The 18,569-nt window shown below is 51.7% G+C and overlaps 1 protein-coding gene across 2 annotated transcripts; it reads left to right on the forward strand.

Annotated features, from left to right (window-relative positions):
* The first annotated feature begins 188 nt into the window (after positions 1–188).
* SERPINH1 (serpin peptidase inhibitor, clade H (heat shock protein 47), member 1, (collagen binding protein 1)) lies at positions 189–16,388 on the forward strand. 2 transcript variants are annotated; one of them, XM_015428359.1, is made up of 6 exons: positions 189–435; positions 5,003–5,046; positions 11,301–11,914; positions 12,740–12,838; positions 13,181–13,413; positions 15,659–16,388. In XM_015428359.1, the coding sequence occupies exons 3-6, from the start codon at positions 11,332–11,334 to the stop codon at positions 15,959–15,961; spliced, it is 1,218 nt and encodes a 405-aa protein (XP_015283845.1). In that variant the 5' UTR covers positions 189–435; positions 5,003–5,046; positions 11,301–11,331; the 3' UTR covers positions 15,962–16,388. The 2 variants fall into 2 exon arrangements, with proteins under 2 accessions (XP_015283845.1, XP_015283846.1); XM_015428360.1 differs by lacking the exon at positions 5,003–5,046.
* The last annotated feature ends 2,181 nt before the right edge of the window (positions 16,389–18,569 follow it).

Genomic DNA, 18,569 nt, shown 5'->3' on the forward strand with positions numbered 1-18,569 from the left:
TTGGCCTGATCCAACATTGACTTCTCTCAGGTTCTTTTGTTCCAGCGTGTGTGAAAAACGCATCGCTCAGCGTCCGCCTGCAACCCGCAGACGGCATTGGACGTGTAGGAAGAATCCGACCGGCTGCAGGACCCTGCGCGGGTGAAGGAGGAGTTGGGCCCGGGAAAGGGGGGGGGGAGCGGGAGAGGGCGGAGGAGGAGGGCCTCTGGTGGGGCCCGGCGCCTCCGGAGAACTTTTCCTCCCCTCCCAACTTTCCAGAAGTTTCTCCGGCCGCTTTATATAGCCCCCTCCGGCGGGCCGCGGCTTCGCAGAGGAAGGGCCAGCAGCTGCAGGCGGGACGCTCCGGCAGGACAAAAAAAAAACCCCTTTCCCCGCCGCCAACAACCTCTCCAAGCCGCGCGCCCCGGCCAGGCTGCTCCCTCGCACTTTTTCGAGGTAAGGGCCGGGCAACGCATTGCACACGAGGAGACCCTCTTCGGCTCCGGGCCCCGAGGCCTTTCCCGCGGGTCTCCTTGGAAGCGTCCGGGGAGGAGGGCGCAGATCTAGGCAGATCCGTTGGACCGGAGAGCTGATCATCAGGGAGCTCGCGGCGGCGGCGGCCGGGGGGTTGGAGCAGCCAAATCGGATTAGATCGTTAATCCGGATTGGTTAATCCGGCGCGAAAACGGGCGGCTCTTTGCTTTGCGCTGCCGAAGGTCTTCTCTTTTGGCAAAGGCCGGGATTCCCCCTTTGGTTATGCAACAGGCTGGGGGTGGTGGTGGGGCTTTGAAGGCTAAACGTCTACGCGGCTGCGGTCGCACACATGAAAGAATCCACTTTCAATCCAGTTTCGGTGCACTTTCCAACTGGATCTTGCCAGTTGACTCCGTAAAAATCCAGTTGGAAAGTGCACAGAAAGTGGATTATTTAGTGTGCGTGACCGCAGCCTGCTAGTTGCGGGAGGGGGCAGAGAGCAACCGGAGTGGTCCCCCAAATCGGTGCGAAAGCGCATTGCAGGGCAGCGCGACTCGCGGCGTCTCCTTATTTGGAGAGGAACGCTTATTCCCCCCCCCCCAGCATCCTTTGAAAGGGGAGATGGAGGGCTGCGTGCACCCTATGGAGGACGAGAAGAGTTCCGAGTCCGGTGGCGCCTTTAAGAGCAACACCAGTTTTATTCTGGGTATGACCTTTTGTGCGCATGATGCACACTCCTTCGGATAACCTGCGCCCGAAAGCTGATAAGAACATAAGAGACGCCAATGTTGGATCAGGCCAAAGGCCCATCCAGTCCAACACTCTGTGTCACACAGTGGCCAAAAATACCAGGTGCCATCAGGAGGTCCACCAGTGGGGCCAGGACATTAGAAGCCCTCCCACTGTTGACACACACACCCCCAAGCACCAAGAAGACAGAGCATCACTTGCCCCAGAGTCCCTATCTATAAAGGTAAAGGTTCCCTTGCTCGAAAGCCAAGTCGAATCCAGTCCAACACTCTGTCACACAGTGGCCAAAAACACCAGGTGCCATCAGGAGGTCCAGCAGTGGGGCCAGGACATTAGAAGCCCTCCCACTGTTGACCCCCCCAAGCACCAAAAAGACAGAGCATCCCTTGCCCCAGAGCCCCTATCTATACCCAGAATCAAACTCTGTTGTTCTTCAAGGTGCCGCTGGACTCGAACTTGGTTCTCCTGCTTCGGCCCAAACCCGGCCACCTACCTGAATCTTTCTTTATTGGGGAGGAAACAGCGGCAAGGGGGGCGCCCCCCAGTTCCGCTTTGGGGAGCCTCTCCGTGCGCCCTACAGGACGCGTCTTGGCAAGCCCCCCTCCCGGGTCTCTGGGCTTTGGCATTGTCTGGAGAGCAGATGCCCAGATGGACCCTCGGGATCTCAGGGAGGATGAGGCCCCCAGGAGCAACCGCTTCCCCCCCTCTGCCTGGTCGGGGCCTCCCCGGAGCTATTCTTGGGCCTTGGGAAAGAAGGTTAGGAAACGCTGAGCCAGGAAGATTCAGCTGGGCTCGGTTCCCTGCGGGCGGCTTCTGGCATGGAAACTTTGGGTGCAACGGGCTTAGAGGAAGCTGGCTGTCAGCCTTTCCCCCTATAGCAATTCAAGGGGTGGGGGGTTTTTTTGCAGGAGAATGGGAATATCAGTTTATGCTCAGGCGCTATAGCTGAGGGGGACGCCCGTGAGAATCTTGCACACAAGACCCAGAGTTTATAATCTGTATAAACGAAATTCGGGTCAGGGATCTGGAGGGGGTGAAAGTTCTGGGGTTGCAAATTTCAGCGTTCCCTCTAAGCTGAGTTAGCGTGAGCTAGCTCACAGTTTTTTAGCCTCCAGCTCACAGATTCTCGCCTTAGCTGAGGAAGGAGGGCTCCAGAGCAAACTGATTGATGCAGCAGCCAAACTGCTCGCTCACAGTTTTAATGCCAGGAGCTCACAAAGTAGAGTTTTTTCCTCACAAGACTCCACAGCTTAGAGGGAGCGTTGGTTTCACAGATCCGCAATCCGGCCCGGGTTTCACAGATCCACTGAGAGAGTCCCATTTGAGACGATATCTGTACTTTGGATTAGCCCCTGCCGTCTGTTTCCGTGGCAAACCCAGCCTCCCTTTTTACCCTGGGAACCGAGGGATCCCTCGTCCAGAAGATCAGTTTTCAAAGGCATCATCCCAAACCCAGATGGGTGGCGCTCGGAGGCCAAGAGTTTATTTTCTCCTGCATCTCTGGTCTAAAAATCCACTTGCCGCTCCCTAGGCCTCGGTTTCTGGGTTAACAAAGAAGTTGCGGTTGAGGATCGGAGCTGGGTGGTCTTAAGAGAAATGCCACGTGTCCGTTCCGAGACCAAAATGGGAAGCCTGAGATGCGAGCCAGCATCCTTTGAGATTTGGCACTGAAGTGAGAAAGCAAGTCTCTAGCTCTCAGGATGAAGTAGAAACAAAAGAGAAAATAAAAGAAAAATCTAAAACGGGACGTAAATATTTTTTGCTGCTCCCTGCATCTATTCCCATCTCTCCTGCTGGTATTGGTGTGTGTGTGTGTGTGTGTGTGTGTGTATGTTTGTATGTCTACTAGAATAACCTGAAATGCATGAAAAACACAAACGTTGCGATTGACATTTCTGGCCACTGAGGTCCTGCAGGAAGTAAAAATGACCGGTACTTCCGCGGAGCGTTGAATTTGATTCCATTAACAAAAAGCTCATAAAGATAAAAATGTTTTAAATAAAAATAATAATAATGCAGATTACATCTGTGCTGAGCCCGCTCTTATTGGCACAAAAAGCTACTTGTCACAAGCATTTCTCGGCACTGGGTCCTTCTTGTGTGGACTGGGGGTGTATTTGCAATGGAAGGAATTTAAACTACTGCTAAACGGTATTGCAGAGCTTTAGCAATTTTGAAACTGGATTTATTATGTCTGAAATGGAACTGTAGGAAGAGGGGGAGTTGGGTGCATTTTCCTAGCCCACTGACTCATTTGGGGGAAACGATTACTGCCCACATAGTTAAGAACAGAAGAAGAGCTCAGCTATATCAGACCTGTGAAGGTCCATCTATTCCAGCATCCTGTCTCTCACAGTGGCCAACAAGTTCCCCTGGAGGACCAACAACTGGGCTTAGAGGCCGAGGCCTTCCCCTGATAAGAACCTCAGGAGAGCCCTGCTGGATCAGACCAGTGAGGGTCCATCTAGTCCAGCCTCCCGTCTCACACAGGGGCCAACCAGTTCCTCTGGAGGGCCAACAACAGAGCAGAGAGGCCGAGGCCTTCCCCTGATATGAATCCAAGAAGAGCCCTGCTGGATCAGACCAGTGGGGGTCCATCCAGTCCAGCCTCCTGTCTCACACAGGGGCCAGCCAGTTCCTCTGGAGGGCCAGCAACAGGGAATAGAGGCCGAGGCCTTCCCCTGATAAGAACCTCAGAAGAGCCCTGCTGGATCAGACCAGTGAGAGTCCATCTAGTCCAGCATCCTGACTCACACAGGGGCCAGCCAGTTCCTCTGGAGGGCCAACAACAGGGCAGAGAGGCCGAGGCCTTCCCCTGATAAGAACCTCAGAAGAGCCCTGCTGGATCAGACCAGGGAGGGTCCATCTAGTCCAGCATCCCGTCTCACACAGGGGCCAACCAGTTCCTCTGGAGGGCCAGCAACAGGGCAGAGAGGCCGAGGCCTTCCCCTGATAAGAACCTCAGAAGAGCCCTGCTGGGTCAGACCAGTGAGGGTCCATCTAGTCCAGCCTCCTGCCTCACACTGGCCTTCTCCTGATGTTGCCTCCTGGCTCTGGGACTCATAGATTTAGTGCCTCTGAACGTGGAGAGTCCCCTCAGTCACCATAGCTAGTAGCCACTGATGGACCTGACCTCCATAATGCAGGAATTATGCCTGCCTCAAGAGGGGCATGGAGGCAAAATGGGCAGAGGGAATTTGCACGGCAGTAGTGAAATGCATGGGCATGAACGATTGCATGGCTTCAATGGTGCCAGTATTTCAGAATCGGTGCTAGAAGGTGGAATAAATCTACCAATCCTGTCATTATTGTTCCCTTTGGGCAGGCCTGAATCAAGATTTTTTTTGGACTCAAAAGCCCCATCAGAGTGACTTTTGAAAGAATGAGGATTTTTCTAACAAAAACTGAGAATTTCTTCTCCCGGGCTGACAGTGTTGGGAGGGGTCTTCTGCCCACACCCACTCTCTGGGATGACCCGCCCACATCTTGTGGCGTGGCTAATGCCACGTTTGCAGTGGGGCCGTGTGAAAAGGCAGGGCTCGGCTTGCAGAGAACTTGATCCCGTTTCTGCTCAAGGTTGGAAAGGTTCCAGCGGTCCCCCTGTTAGTCCTTCGTTTCTCCCTCCACTAAAAAAATAAAAGTGAGCCCCCCCTCCCACCCACCCCCGATCTCCCACTAAGACAGGCCCCAGCTTCCTTTCCTGCATGGTTCCAGTTCTTCGAATTCCTCTTGTTCTGTTCTGGAAAAAAGCCTCTGTCCTTCTCGAAGGAACTACCTGACGTATCTTGTTTTCTTTCAGAATGAACAAGGGGAACGTTGACCACACTAAGACAAAGTTTCAAGGTATCTTGATTTAAAACAAAATAATAATTGGGGGGGGGGAACCCTTACAGACTTTGCCACGTCACGCGCACCAAGATGGATCAGGGATAGAGCCTGAATAACTGCCCGGGAACCTTCCAGGGCTGCTTTTAAAACGAGTTAGCGTGACCCGATCCTGCATTTGGATCGGACGTCCGTTCATCCTTCCCGGCCGACGTCTTTGAGACAGGGCCCTGACGTGTCGGCAGCAGATCGCTAGACCCAGATTTGATGCATTGTTATTAATTTTTGGTTTTATAGTAGTTTCTGTTATTGATTAGAATATTTTTTGCCCTGTCGTCCGCCCTTCCCCCAAGCCCGACACGGAAGGGTCGGTTTAGTCCTTGTAATTTCAGAAGGAGGTTCCTTTGTACTCAGCAGCTTCCCCCCCCCCGACCATTCCAAGAAGTGAGCCACAGATTTGCTGGATGAGACCCCAGTGCTTCCACTTTCAATGCACTTTGGAACTGGATTTTGCTGTGTGAAATGGCAAGATCCACTTGCAAACGCTCGCTGAAGTGGATTGAAACTGCATTATTTAGCATGTTTGAAAGTCGTCTTGTCTGCCTGGCTCAGCACCCACTTCTCAACTGTAATGGCTAAATGCCTCTGCAGCCCCTATAAAATGGACTCCCCCATAGCCAGGATTTTGTGGCTTGTGGGGCAAACTTTTTCCTGGTGGGGCTGACGTTCTCAGTGCAGAAAGAAAAGCCATTTAGCCAATAGACAGCTGTTGCCAGGAGAGAGCTCTAAATTGCAAGCTGTCAACCACCTTAGATAACAGTTCTCAGCTGCTGCAAGTTAATCCCTTCTGCCAGCCTAAGCAACCATTCTGATCACAAGCCGGCAGGTGGGAGTGATGACTTCTACAGTCAAGAAAGCCAACACTTGGGCAGAAAAACTCTCTTAAAGGAGACCAGTTTCTTGACACAGAGTGAGAAGGGAACCTAGAGGTCACCTACTCCAACTCCCTTTCTCAGTGTGGGAATTAGTCAACTACAGCACCCCACTCTGCTTAAAGGAGTGCACGCCTTTAAGCAGATGATTGCAAAAAGCATTTAATGGAGAGATTCTTGTGGGGCTGTGCCTTCAGGAAAGGGGGCAGAGCCCCCAAAACTGCACCGTAGCTATGGGCCTGCCTTCCCCACCCAGTTCTGGCATTCAGAGGTACATTTCCTCTCTACATGGAGGTTCCACGCAGCAGCCTTGTGGTGCCAGAAACCTCAATAGGTCAACTGCATCCGTGAGCCCCAAAGCCCATTTTGGCCAGAAGCGTGAAACAGTTCCCTCCATTGGCAAACGTAGCCGTCTTTCAACTACCTTTTTACCCTATGCTTCCTCCAAATAGTGGCATAGTAAGGTTGGTTGACCGTCACACCGACCCTGCGAGGTCGGCTGCCCCAGGGTCATCCCATAAGCTTCCATGATCGAGTGAGGATTTGAACCCAGTTCTCTCTAGTTGGATTTCGATACTAAACCCACATAGGGGAGGGGAGCTGTTACAAAGAGAGGGCAGGCGGCCTGGAATTCCAAAGCGTTGGGGTGTTGCATTATATTCCACCGCGCAGATGGAAACGGAGTCCAGAAACAGTCCCAGAGCGAGGCTGAGACTGGTGGGGTCAAAATATAGATAATTCCCTCTCCACACCTGTCCAGCTGTGATGGGAAATCTCCTGATTTCCCCTAGAGCTGACCAATGCTCCCTCTAAGCTGTGGAGTCTCGTGAGCGAAAATTCTACTTTGTGAGCTTACTGGCATTAAAGTCGTGAGCGAGCGATTTGGCTACTGCATAAAGTAGTTTTGCTCTGGAGCCATACTTCCTGAGCGAAGACAAAAAAAAAGTGTGAGCCGGAGGCTGAAAAACGGCGAGCTAACTCACACTAACTCAGCTTAGAGGGCACACTGGAGCTGACACACCTGGCTTTCTTTTGCCTCAAACTTTTCCAGCTGCAGTTTGATTACCTGTGCAGTTTTCCGTTCTGCCGGCTCTGGATTCCGATCTTACACCTGCAAGTTACTTGCGGAATAAAGCGGGGGGGGGGGGTCTTCTTTTTTTACAGAAAGTGTCTTTCTTGAAGATCCGTTCCCAAGTTTAAAATAAGTCTGCCAGTTTTTCCAAACGACCCACCCTGTCCTCCACCCTCCTCCACAAGACTTTTAAGTATCGGCTTTAACTTGAAGGAATAAATAAACCCCAAAGTTGGGGCCATGTCATTTCCTGGGCATAATTGCAGGCTTGTCTTGCTGCTGCTGCCACCGGCGTGGCTGCCTTTGCTTTGTCTGGGGAATGTCCGCCCATCCTCTGTGGCCTCTTTCTCTCCCTGCTTGGCTTTGCTCTCCGCTGCTTTCCGCTTTTTGCAGGGAACCACTCCCCAGCCTCCGCCCTTGGCGTGGTGCCCCAAAGCACCGGTGCTTGAGATCTTGGCTGGCGCCCAGTTGGCATCATAGAGGAGCAAGGCATTTTGAGAAGCTGGGGAATGCAGCCAGCAGGCCTTTTAATTAGGGTGAATTAATCGCTTTGCCTGAGGTCAACGCTGCTGCAGTTTTTGCACTTAAGGCCCCTAAGAAAACAGCCGAATTGGCTCCGCCCAGAGGGTCCTTTAACACTTTCCTTCCCGGTGTGATGAGCTGGGGGAAAGAAAAGATGCTCAGCGGGCCGTACTGTCCCATTTCTGTTCTGCTTCTGAAGGTGACGGGGGTGTGCAAGGGACCAAGGAGTGTGCAGCCGACCAGAAAGAAATGTGCAGTCAAAACCTGAGGAGGCCAAGGATTTTCAGCTGTGTTTAAGCTGAGGTCTAGATACGGCCAAGGTTCATAGGGGCCTGGACCCAAAATCCGTTTTTGAAATTCACTCATGGCTTGTGTGAAATAAGAATAGATGGCCCCGATCCCCAGATTTGGGACCCAGCCCAGAAGTTTGGTGTAGTGGTTAGGAGCGCGGACTCTAATCTGGGAGAACCGGGTTTGATTCCCCACTCCTCCACTTGCACCTGCTGGATGACCTTGGGCAAGCCATAGTTCTGATAACAGCTGTCCTTGAAAAAGAGCAGTTCCTGTCAGAGCTCTCTCAGCCCCACCTACCTCACAGGCAGTGTTTCCTCTAAGCTGAGTTAGTGTGAGCTAGCTCACAGTTTTTGAGCCTCTGGCTCACACATTTTTGTCTTGGCTCAGGAAGGGATGGCTCCAGAGCAAACTAGTTTATCCAGCAGCCAAATCTCTTGCTCACAACTTTAATGCCAGTAGCTCACAAAGTAGAATTTTTGCTCACAAGAGTCCACAGCTTAGAGGGAACATTGCTCACAGGGTGTCTGTTGTGGGGAAGGGAAGGGAAAGGAGTTTGTAAGCCGCTCTGAGACTCCCTTGGGTAGTGAAGGGCGGGGTATAAATCCAACCTCCTCCTCCTCTTCTCTCAGCCCCACAGGGTGTCTGTTGTGGGGAGGGGGAAGGGAAAGGAGTTTGTAAGCTGCTCTGAGACTCCCTTGGGAAGTGAAGGGCGGGGAATAAATCCAGTCTCTTCTCCTCTTCTTCTTAAGCACGACTTTAGCCAAGGGTCAGTTTCCTGCGGAATGAATGTGCGTTTATAATGGTGACCCAATGTTCCCTCTGTCTGGGCAAGTTAGTTAACCAGCCAAAGGTCCCCACGAGACCAGAGCACCCTTGTCCGTGAAGGAGGTTGCCCGTTGCAACTCTGACTGCTCTGATTCGACCCGCTTCCCATTCAGCCTCCACAGGGGCGGGAAGTTCAGATGCTGGATGCGGTTGGGTTGTCTCTGCTGCAGAGGTTGCCTTTTATGTCTCTGCGTGAGTCAGTTCAGAACAGCGGGCTGGATCTTGCCCGCTTTCCCCACTGGGGCGCGAGGTAGGAGGGATGTTCTTGCCCAATTCTTCACCTGAAGCCCTGCCCTGTATGGCTTTTTGTCCCCTCCGTATTCTTTTTTGTCCTCCAAAAGTTCATCTCCCTTTTCACTTGCAAACGTGCTGCTGGTAGGATCCAACACGGTGATGCATGTAGAGAGACCAGAAGTGTGACCCCCTTGAGAGGGGATTAACGTTTCTACATGCTGTCTGTTCCAGTGTAAGAGTCAGAGACGTGTCCACTTTTAATTCACAAGGGGAGGAGGAAAGCCTTGCTGAAAAGTTTGGGAAAAAACTGGGTTAAATTCACAGCTTTCTGGGGAAACCAATTGCTCCCTCTTGTGGTCATGCCACAAACTGCAGCCTGACTTGCTGGAAGGCCGTTTTAGACTGCTGAACTGCAGGTTGTGGAAGGTCGGTAGTTCAGCAGTTCGAGACCCGAGTGTGCCGCATGACGGAGTGAGCTCCCGTCTCTAGTTCCAGCTCCTGCCAACCGAGCAGTTCGAAAGCAAGAAATTGCAAGTAGATAAATAGGTACCACTTCGGTGGGAAGGCAACAGCGTTCCGTGCGCCTCGGTGTTTAGTCATGCCGGCCACATGACCACGGAAACGTCTTCGGACAGCGCTGGCTCTTCGGCTTGGAAACGGAGATGAGCACCGCAACCCTAGAGTCGGACTCGACTGGCTTTCGAGCAAGGGAACCTTTACCTTTACCTTTAATTTGTTGTTGCAATCATTCAGAACTGAAGAATCATATAATCAGGGTGACGGCCGTGGCTCAGTGGAGGAACACTTGTGTCGCTTGCTGAAAATCTCAGCTTCAATCCATAGACCTGCTCTAAATGTGTTTGTCTTTTGGGCTTTGCACTCCTATGGTGTCCTCCTGGGCCATATAGCCACTTGGCACAGATGGTGGCCTGGTTTCGGTGAGACGCCACACAAGCGCCAAGGTGCATGGGGGTGAGGGCTTCTTTCACTATCCCACTGTTGCATTTAAGTCGAGCCCCTGTTAAGCCATGCTGGCGTTCTTCCATCAGGTTAGCCACAAGGAATTGTCTTCCAGTTCTCTGTGCCCACGCAACACATAGCAAACATGAAGCTGCTTTCTACTGAATCAGATCCTTAGTCCATCAAAGTCAGTATTGTCTACTCAGACTGGCAGCCACACTCCAGGGTCTCAGGCAGAGGTCTTTCCCATCACCTGCTCCTTTTAACTGGAGATGCTGGGGATTGAACCTGGCACCTTGTGCATGCCAAGCAGGGGCTCTGCCACTGAGCCGCTGACGTCTTTCATGTCACCTATTGACCCGATCCTATGCCGGGGATTGAACCTGGCACCTTGTGCATGCCAAGCAGGGGCTCTGCCACTGAGCCGCTGACGTCTTTCATGTCACCTATTGACCCGATCCTATGCCGGGGATTGAACCTGGGACCTTCTGCACGCCAAGCAGATGTTCTACCACTGAGCCACTGAGGTCTTTCATGTCACCTATTGACCCGATCCTATGCCGGGGATTGAACCTGGGACCTTGTGCATGAGAAGCAGAGGCTCTGCCACTGAGCCGCTGACGTCTTTCATGTCACCAGTTGACCGATCCTTTTAACTGGAGATGCCGGGGATTGAACCTGGGACCTTGTGCATGCCAAGCAGGGGCTCTGCCACTGAGCCACAGACCCCCCCCCCCCCCGTCTGCCTTTTATTTGAATCAGTGATATAGATGCAGATAGCAAGGAAGCAAATTACTGTGAAAAAGGATGCTAAAGATAATGAAAATAATAGATTCAGAAGTTATACTAGAACATGTCATTTTTTTAGTGATACCAATCGAACTGTGTGCAATTTTGACTTAATAATAGACCTTACAAAGTACAATTCTATAGAATTTCCAAAAAAAATTTGTTACACACAAGAGTATAATATAATACAGATATTCAAAAATATGGAATGCTTCATGAATTTGCTTGTCCCTATTATTGTCTTGAGTGTAATAGATGTTTGGAATTTCTATAAAACTCTACTTTGCAAGGTTTTACCAAGTCAAAATTGCACATTATTTGATTGGTTACACTAAAAAATACGATTCACATGTTTGGTATAAATAATTGTTGTGTTCTTTCCATTATATTTAGCGTCCTTTGTCACAGTAATGTACTTCCTTGTCTTATCTGAATCAGCCATAATGAGGCCTTTTTCTGACGTCTGCACTATTGAAATCAGCCTCTTCCGTGGCTCTAAAATTTTACTGTATGTCGATGCGTCAATGACTCTTCGTCAATCCGTGCTGATCTCTAATCGTCACAAATAAAGGCGGCTTTGATTGAAGCACAACAAAGACAAGAGTTGTCCGATCAAGCTGACCACCTGATCTGTCTCCTTGCAGGCTCCGGCCATCCCCGAATCCGACAGAAACCATGTGGGTGATCGCGCTTCTCGCACTCGGCGCCGCCGCCAGCGCCGTACCCTCCGAGAAGAAGAAGCTGAGCGACAAAGCGGCAGCCCTGGCTGACCGGAGCGCCAACCTGGCCTTCAGCCTCTACCACGCGATGGCCAAGGACAAAAACGTGGACAACATCCTCCTGTCCCCGGTGGTGGTGGCCTCTTCCCTCGGGCTGGTGTCCCTGGGGGGCAAGGCCACCACGGCCTCCCAGGCCAAGGCCCTGCTGAGCGCCGAGAAGCTGAACGACGACTACGTCCACAGCGGCCTGTCGGAGCTCCTGAGCGACGTCAGCAACTCCACAGCCCGCAACGTCACGTGGAAGATGGGCAGCCGCCTCTACGGGCCCAGCTCCATCTCCTTCGCCGACGACTTCGTCCAGAGCAGCAAGAAGCACTACAACTACGACCACTCCAAGATCAACTTCCGGGACAAGCGGAGCGCCGTCAAGTCCATCAACGAGTGGGCGGCGCAGACCACCGACGGCAAGCTGCCCGAGGTCACCAAGGACGTGGACAAGACCGACGGGGCCCTGATTGTCAACGCCATGTTCTTCAAACGTAAGTGGGATTTGGGGTTGCCGGGTTCCCCCCCCTCCCCGGCAACCAGTGAGCAGTGCTCCCTCTCAGCTGAGCCAGCTCAGTTTCTTAGCCTCCGGCTCACACGTTTTTGTCTTGGCTCAGGAAGGATGTGTCCAGAGCACAGTAATTTACGCAGTAGCCAAATTGCTCACTCACAACTTTAATGCCGGTGGCTCACAAAGTAGAACTTTTGCTCTCAAGATTCCACAGCTTAGAGGGAGCATTAGTGGGCACCTGTGTTCCCTCTAAGCTGAGTTCGTGTGAGCTAGCTCACAGTTTTTTAGCCTCCGGCTCACACATTTTTGTCTCAGCTCGGGAAGGATGTGTCCAGAGCACAGTAATTTACGCAGTAGCCAAATCGCTCACTGACAAATTTAATGCTGGTGGCTCACAAAGTAGAATTTTAGCTCACAAGACTCCACAGCTTAGAGGGAGCATTGCCAGTGAGGGGGCTTTCCATACATCTGGGGCTTGGGGGGCAACAGCGTGGGAGGGCGTCCATCCAGTGTTCCCTCTAAGCTGAGTTTGTGTGAGTTAGCCCACAGTTTTTTAGCCTCCAGCTCACAGGTTTTTGCCTTCGCTCAGGAAGGATGTCACCACCGCAAACTAATTTATGCCGTAGCCAAATGGCTCGCTCACAGCTTTAATGCCAGCAGCTCACAAAGTAGAATTTTTGCTCACAGGACTCCATAGCTTAGAAGGGAGCATTGGTGGGGTGGAATTTGCACAGTTAGAATTACGTGCGTCAAAACAACCTTTCTCCTATGAACTGATCTCCCCTTCTTCTTCCACTCTGGCCTGCAGCTCACTGGGACGAGAGGTTCCATCACAAGATGGTGGACAACCGAGGCTTTATGGTCACCCGTTCCTTCACAGTGGGCATTCCCATGATGCATCGCACAGGTGAGTGGGACCTAAAAAGGAGGCCCATTGATTTGTGGGGGAGGCGGGCCTTAAGGTATGCTGGCCCCACATGGTGTAGGATTTCAAAGGTCAATACCAGCACCGCGAATTGGGCCTGGAAGCAAATTCGGTCTGGTCAACATTCTATCCACCGCATTCTGTACCAGTTGCCACTTCTAGGCAGTCTTCAAGGGAGGCCCCATGGTATGGTGCACTGCAGTAATCTAGCCTAGGTTTACGGATGGGATCCTGTATTTAGGGATGGGGGGGCTCTATTTGGGCAGGATGGTGGGATATAAATGTTTAAAAAACGTATAAATGGCGAATGGGTTTATTTCGAAGGCTTGTACCCGTACTACAACGACGAGGCAGAGAACCTCCAGATCGTGGAAATGCCTCTGGCCCACAAGCTGTCCAGCATGATCTTCATCCTTCCAAACCACGTGGAGCCCCTGGAGCGAGTGGAGAAGCTGCTGACCCGGGAGCATCTGAAGACCTGGATGGGCAAACTGAAGGCGAGGTCCGTGGCCATCTCCTTGCCAAAGGTCAGCTTGGAAGTCAGCCACGACCTCCACGTAAGTATCCTTACTGTTCGTATCCTTACTGGAGAGCCAAGTTTGATTTCGCACTCCTCCACAGGAAGCCAGCTGGGTGACCTTGGGTCAGTCACAAGTTCTCTCAGAGCTGTTCTCTCAGGAGGAGTGCTCTCAGAGCTCTCTCAGCCCCACCTACCTCCCAGGGTGTCTGTGGTGGGGAGAGGAAGGGAAGGAGATTGTGAGCCGCTCGGAGACTTCTTTGGGTAGTGAAGGGCGGGGTATCAATCCAATCTCTTCTCCTTCTTCTTTTACCTCACAGGGTGTCTGTGGTGGGAAGGAGAAGGGAAAGGAGTTTGGAAGCCACTCTGAGGCTCCTTTGGGTAATGAAGGGCGGGGTATCAATCCAATCTCTCTCTTCTTCTTTTACCTCACAGGGTGTCTGTTGTGGGGAGGAGAAGGGAAAGGAGTTTGGAAGCCACTCTGAGACTCCTTTGGGTAATGAAGGGCGGGGTATCAATCCAATCTCTCTCTTCTTCTTCTTTTATCTCACAGGGTGTCTGTTGTGGGGAGAGGAAGGGAAGGAGATTATGAGCCGCTTGGAGACTCCTTTGGGTAGTGAAGGGCGGGGTATAAAACCAACTCTCCTTCTCCTTCATTTCGGAACATTCCGGAAACTCCCAGGGTGATTCCCCCCCCCCCACTGCTTGATTTCCCACACAGCCATTGGGTCTTCCCTCCAAGGCAGGCCCGTGGTCACCCCCATTTCATATCCAGTTGAACGTCACTCAAGTGGTCTTTGTTAAGTGTATTCTCGGCCCCAGACACTGAAATAAGGCTAAAGACCTGTGGGTAGAGTAGGTACGTGAAGTTTGGCTTTCCCGCTGAACCAGTGCTTACGTGGTTATGATGATGTCATGGAATGTATCTGAAGCTCTTATATACCATTGGCTGAACTTGTAGCATCACAGAGTGCTTACGGCAGGGGTGTGGAGCTCATTTGTTATGAGGGCCGGGTCTGACATAAATGAGACCTTGTTGGGCCGGGCCACGTGTGTCATAAAACGTAATGCCAGGCAGCAGGGATATAAACTTTATAAAGGACACAGACACAAAGGTTGGGTTTTTTTTACTTAAAATAAACACGCTTAAAACATTCGCACTCTTGCAATATTTTGTTTATTTAACAGTGTCTTGACAACTGACACCTCTTGCTCTGCATTATTGCATCAGAATGTCTGTGCTGTTGCAATCTTGAGTATGCTGTTCAGGTGTGTACCTGTAAGCTGCAAACCTACGATGACGCAGCAGCAGCAGAACTGGAAGAAGAAGCAGAAGACAGCCGGTTCCACTGCGGGCCTGATTTGGCCCCTGGGCCGCATGTTTGACACCCCCGGCTTACGGGGTAAACTGGAAAGAAACACAAGGGAAAAGGCAGCGAAAGGGGGTGGGGGGGGGGGGGGAGTTCCCTAGCTTGTAGTCTGCAAACTCGAGAGTTCGCTTGCATGGTAATTCCCTTCTTATAATGGCCTTCCAGTCCATGGATCCTTGCAAGGGGTTCCCCACGCATTGCTTTTTAAATTAATATATATTTTTATTTTAAAAACAACTTAGTAATGTAAAAAGGGTAGAGAAGGAGAGAAAGGTGTTATATAGGGATTCTAGAACAGATTATATTTATCAAAGATTATTACACTTAGAAAACACATTAAACGAAGAAATCCTTTCCCCCGACCTCATGTTCATTAAGATGCTAAAGATATTTTCTACAATAGTTCCATCATTTGTACATTTTCTGTATTACATATTTCCAGGGGTGCAGGAGCTCATTAGCATAACTCATCAGCATAACGTATTTGCATATGCCACACCCCCTGACATCACCGGAAGTGTGTCAGAAGGCAACACCCACCGCTCAGGCTCCACTTGACTGTTTTGGATTGCTAGCTATTGGGGGAGAGGGAATGCGCAGATCTGCCCTCAAAGATGAGGGAGAGCTTGTACCTGAAGGTGAGCCGGGGGGGGGGGCGCTCTGCAACTTACCTGGCTGCTTCTTGCTCCTCATGGCCCGACTGAGGGCTGCTGGGAGCAGGGGGCGGGGCTTGTTGCATGTGCCCGCCCCCTGAGCGCCTTACTGCCGGAGCTCCACTCCTGTGCGCTCCCGCAGGAAATGACCCCTGCATATTTCATCAATACTACATACTAGCTATAACTTTTCATATAACCAAACTCTGAAGGAAAATCTGCTATCCTGATAACCCCACCGTGCCCATTTTGTCGCTTCCAGAAACACTTGGCCGAACTTGGCTTAACTGAAGCCGTCGACAAGACCAAAGCCGACCTGTCCAAGATTTCGGGCAAGAAGGACCTCTACCTCGCCAACGTCTTCCACGCGGCGGCCCTGGAGTGGGACACGGAGGGGAACCCCTACGAGGGCGACATCTACGCGCGGGAAGAGATGAAGAACCCCAAGCTCTTCTACGCCGACCATCCCTTCGTCTTCCTCATCAAGGACAATAAGACCAATTCCATCCTCTTCATCGGCCGGCTAGTGAGGCCCAAAGGAGACAAGATGCGGGACGAATTGTAGGGGGCGCGTGTGGCAAAATTGGGGAGCGGGGGGGCGGGGGGGAGCGTTATCTACTCTGTATGAACTAACTGGTGCTATGTAGGACCACGGTGAACGGTCTCTAGCTCTTGCCGTTACCTCACTTTAAGGGGGGGGACGATTGATCGGTGAGGTGTTTCCTGGGAATGGCTGCAAAGAATTCTGGGATCCTGTCAGACTTTTTGAGTCCTTGCCTTTCCTCGCTCTCGGGTCCTGAAGCCGTCGTGGGTCCCCGAAGCTGAAAGTCCCGCCCAAACGGTACCGTTAAAATGGAGGGAAGGGAGAGAAAGCGCGGGTGTTTATGGGGTAACTGCCCCAGCCAGGAAGATTTCCTCAGAGAAGAGAAATTAGCTGTTGCAGATTTTCCGGGCTGTGCGGCCGTGGTCTTGGCATTGTAGGACCTGACGTTTCGCCAGCAGCTGTGACTGGCATCCTCAGAGATATAACACAGAAAGACGGAGTACTCTGTGTGTCAAGGTGAGAAGAAAAATGGTAGGCAGGTAATTTATATCCACTCCCTGCATAGAGAGCCAGTTTGGCGTCGTGGTTAAGTGCGCGGACTCTAATCTGGGAGAACTGGGTTTGATTCCCCACTCCTCCGCTTGCACCTGGCTGGATGACCTTGGGCAAGCCGTAGTTCTGATAAGAGCTGTTCTTGAAAAAGAGCAGTTTCTGTCAAGAGCTCTCTCAGCCCCACCTGCCTCACAGGGTGTCTGTTGTGGGGAGGGGAAGGGAAAGGATTTTGTGAGCCGCTCTGAGGTTCCCTTGGGTAGTGAAGGGTGGGGTAGAAATCCAATCTCCTCTTCTTCTACTCCGGAAGGTGGAGTAGGGCTGAGTCATTATCCTGTAGGAATTCCCCAGGCTATGAACATGCTAACGGAGGAGCTTTCCTGAGGAGGTTCTTTTGTATATGGATTGTTTCCTGAGGAGGTTTCCTGAACCTGGAAAATCTGCAACAGCTAATGAACTCCGGCCCTGAAAGCCTTCGACAACATATTGAACCTTTTAGATTCCGCCGACGACACCTGGTCTTCCCAACGGGCCAGGGTGGCTTCAGAGAGGGACAGAAGAGTGCAAAGAGGGAGATCTCATTCTTTGGTAGATCAAACCACAGAGTCTCTCGCCTGTCTTTCTCGGGCTGTGTTCAGAAGGGCGCGTCATCCGGGAAACTTGCGGCAGGAAGATCCCACAGCCCGAGAAAAACCCACATTTCAAGCAGTTGGGTGTAATGATCCCTCTAAGCTGTGGAGTCCTGTGAGCAAAAATTCTACTTTGTGAGCGACTGGTATTAAAGTTGTGAGCAGGCAATTTGGCTGCTGCATAACTTAGTTTGCTCTGGAGCCCTCCTTCCTGAGCGAAGACAAAAATATGTGAGTTGGAGGCTAAAAAACTGTGAGCTCGCTCACACTATCTCAGCTTAGAGGGGACACTGTTTGGGTGTCTGTTTTTTAAAAGGGATGTACCTATTCACTGCCGTGACCTGAATGGCCCAGGCCAGCCCGGTCTCATCAGGTTTGGTTCGTCCTTGGATGGGAGACTGACGAAGGAGATCCGGAGTTGCGACGCAGAGGCAGGCAAAGGGGAACCACCTCTGCTAATCTCTGCTCCGACCGGGACGTCCCAGGCTAGCCTGACCTCATCAGATCTCGGAAGCTCAGCCCTGGTTCGTCCTTGGATGAGAGACCACAGAGGAAGACCAGGGTTGTGACGCAGAGGCAGGCGACGGCACGCTACCCCCGAACCTCTCTTGCCTTGAAAGCCCTACGGGGTCGCCATAAGTCGGCCGTGACTCAGTGGCGCTTTCCAGCACCATAAATTCAGTGTCAGGAAAGATCAGATCTTTTAGTGGTCAAGAGCGCAGACTCTAATCGGGGTTGATTTCCCCATGCCTCCACGTGCAGCTGCTGGTGTGACCTTGGGTCAGTCACAAGCAATGTTCCCTCTAAGCCGTGGTGTCTTGTGAGCAAAAATTCTACTTTGTGAGCTGCTGGCATTAACGTTGTGAGCGAGCGATTTGGCTGCTGCATAAATTGGTTTGCTCTGGAGCCACCCCTTCCTGAGCTAAGACAAAAATGTGTGAGCCAGAGGCTCAAAAAACGTGAGCTAGCTCACACTAACTCAGCTTAGAGGGAACATTGGTCACAGGTTCTCTCGGAACTGTTCTCTCCAGAGCAGTTCTCGAAAGAGCTCTCTCAGCCCTGCCTTCCCCACAGGGTGTCTACTGTGGGGAGAGGAGATAAGGAAATTGTAAGCCGCTCTGAGTGAAGGGCAGGGTATAACTCCAATCTCTTTTTCATCCCTCCGAGCTGTCTGCTGTGGCAGTCCGTGTAAATGCCCCTGCTGGACACGGAAGGGGAAAGGAAATCCTGTTTTGCGCCGTGTCTCCTCAAGTAGCATTCATCCACAAAAGCCACTTCACATGCGAGACACCTCGCGACCACTGCAGATCAATGTTCCCTCTCAGCTGTGGAGTCCTGTGAGCAAAAATTCTACTTTGTGAGCTACTGGCATGAAAGTTGTGAGCGAGCAATTTGGCTGCCACATAAATTGGTTTGCTCTGGAGCCCTCCTTCCTGAGCGAAGACAAAAAT

Source organism: Gekko japonicus, unplaced genomic scaffold, assembly GCF_001447785.1.
Source record: "Gekko japonicus isolate JY-2015 unplaced genomic scaffold, Gekko_japonicus_V1.1 scaffold5056, whole genome shotgun sequence".
In the NCBI taxonomy this organism is placed as follows: Eukaryota; Metazoa; Chordata; class Lepidosauria; order Squamata; family Gekkonidae; genus Gekko; species Gekko japonicus.

Coding starts and splice junctions, on each gene's coding strand:
- SERPINH1 (XM_015428359.1), top strand. CDS start 11,332: ATGTGGGTGATCGCGCTTCTCGCACTCGGCGCCGCCGCCAGCGCCGTA. Junction 11,915..12,739: donor CAACGCCATGTTCTTCAAAC/GTAAGTGGGATT, acceptor TCTGGCCTGCAG/CTCACTGGGACGAGAGGTTC. Junction 13,414..15,658: donor AAGTCAGCCACGACCTCCAC/GTAAGTATCCTT, acceptor TGTCGCTTCCAG/AAACACTTGGCCGAACTTGG.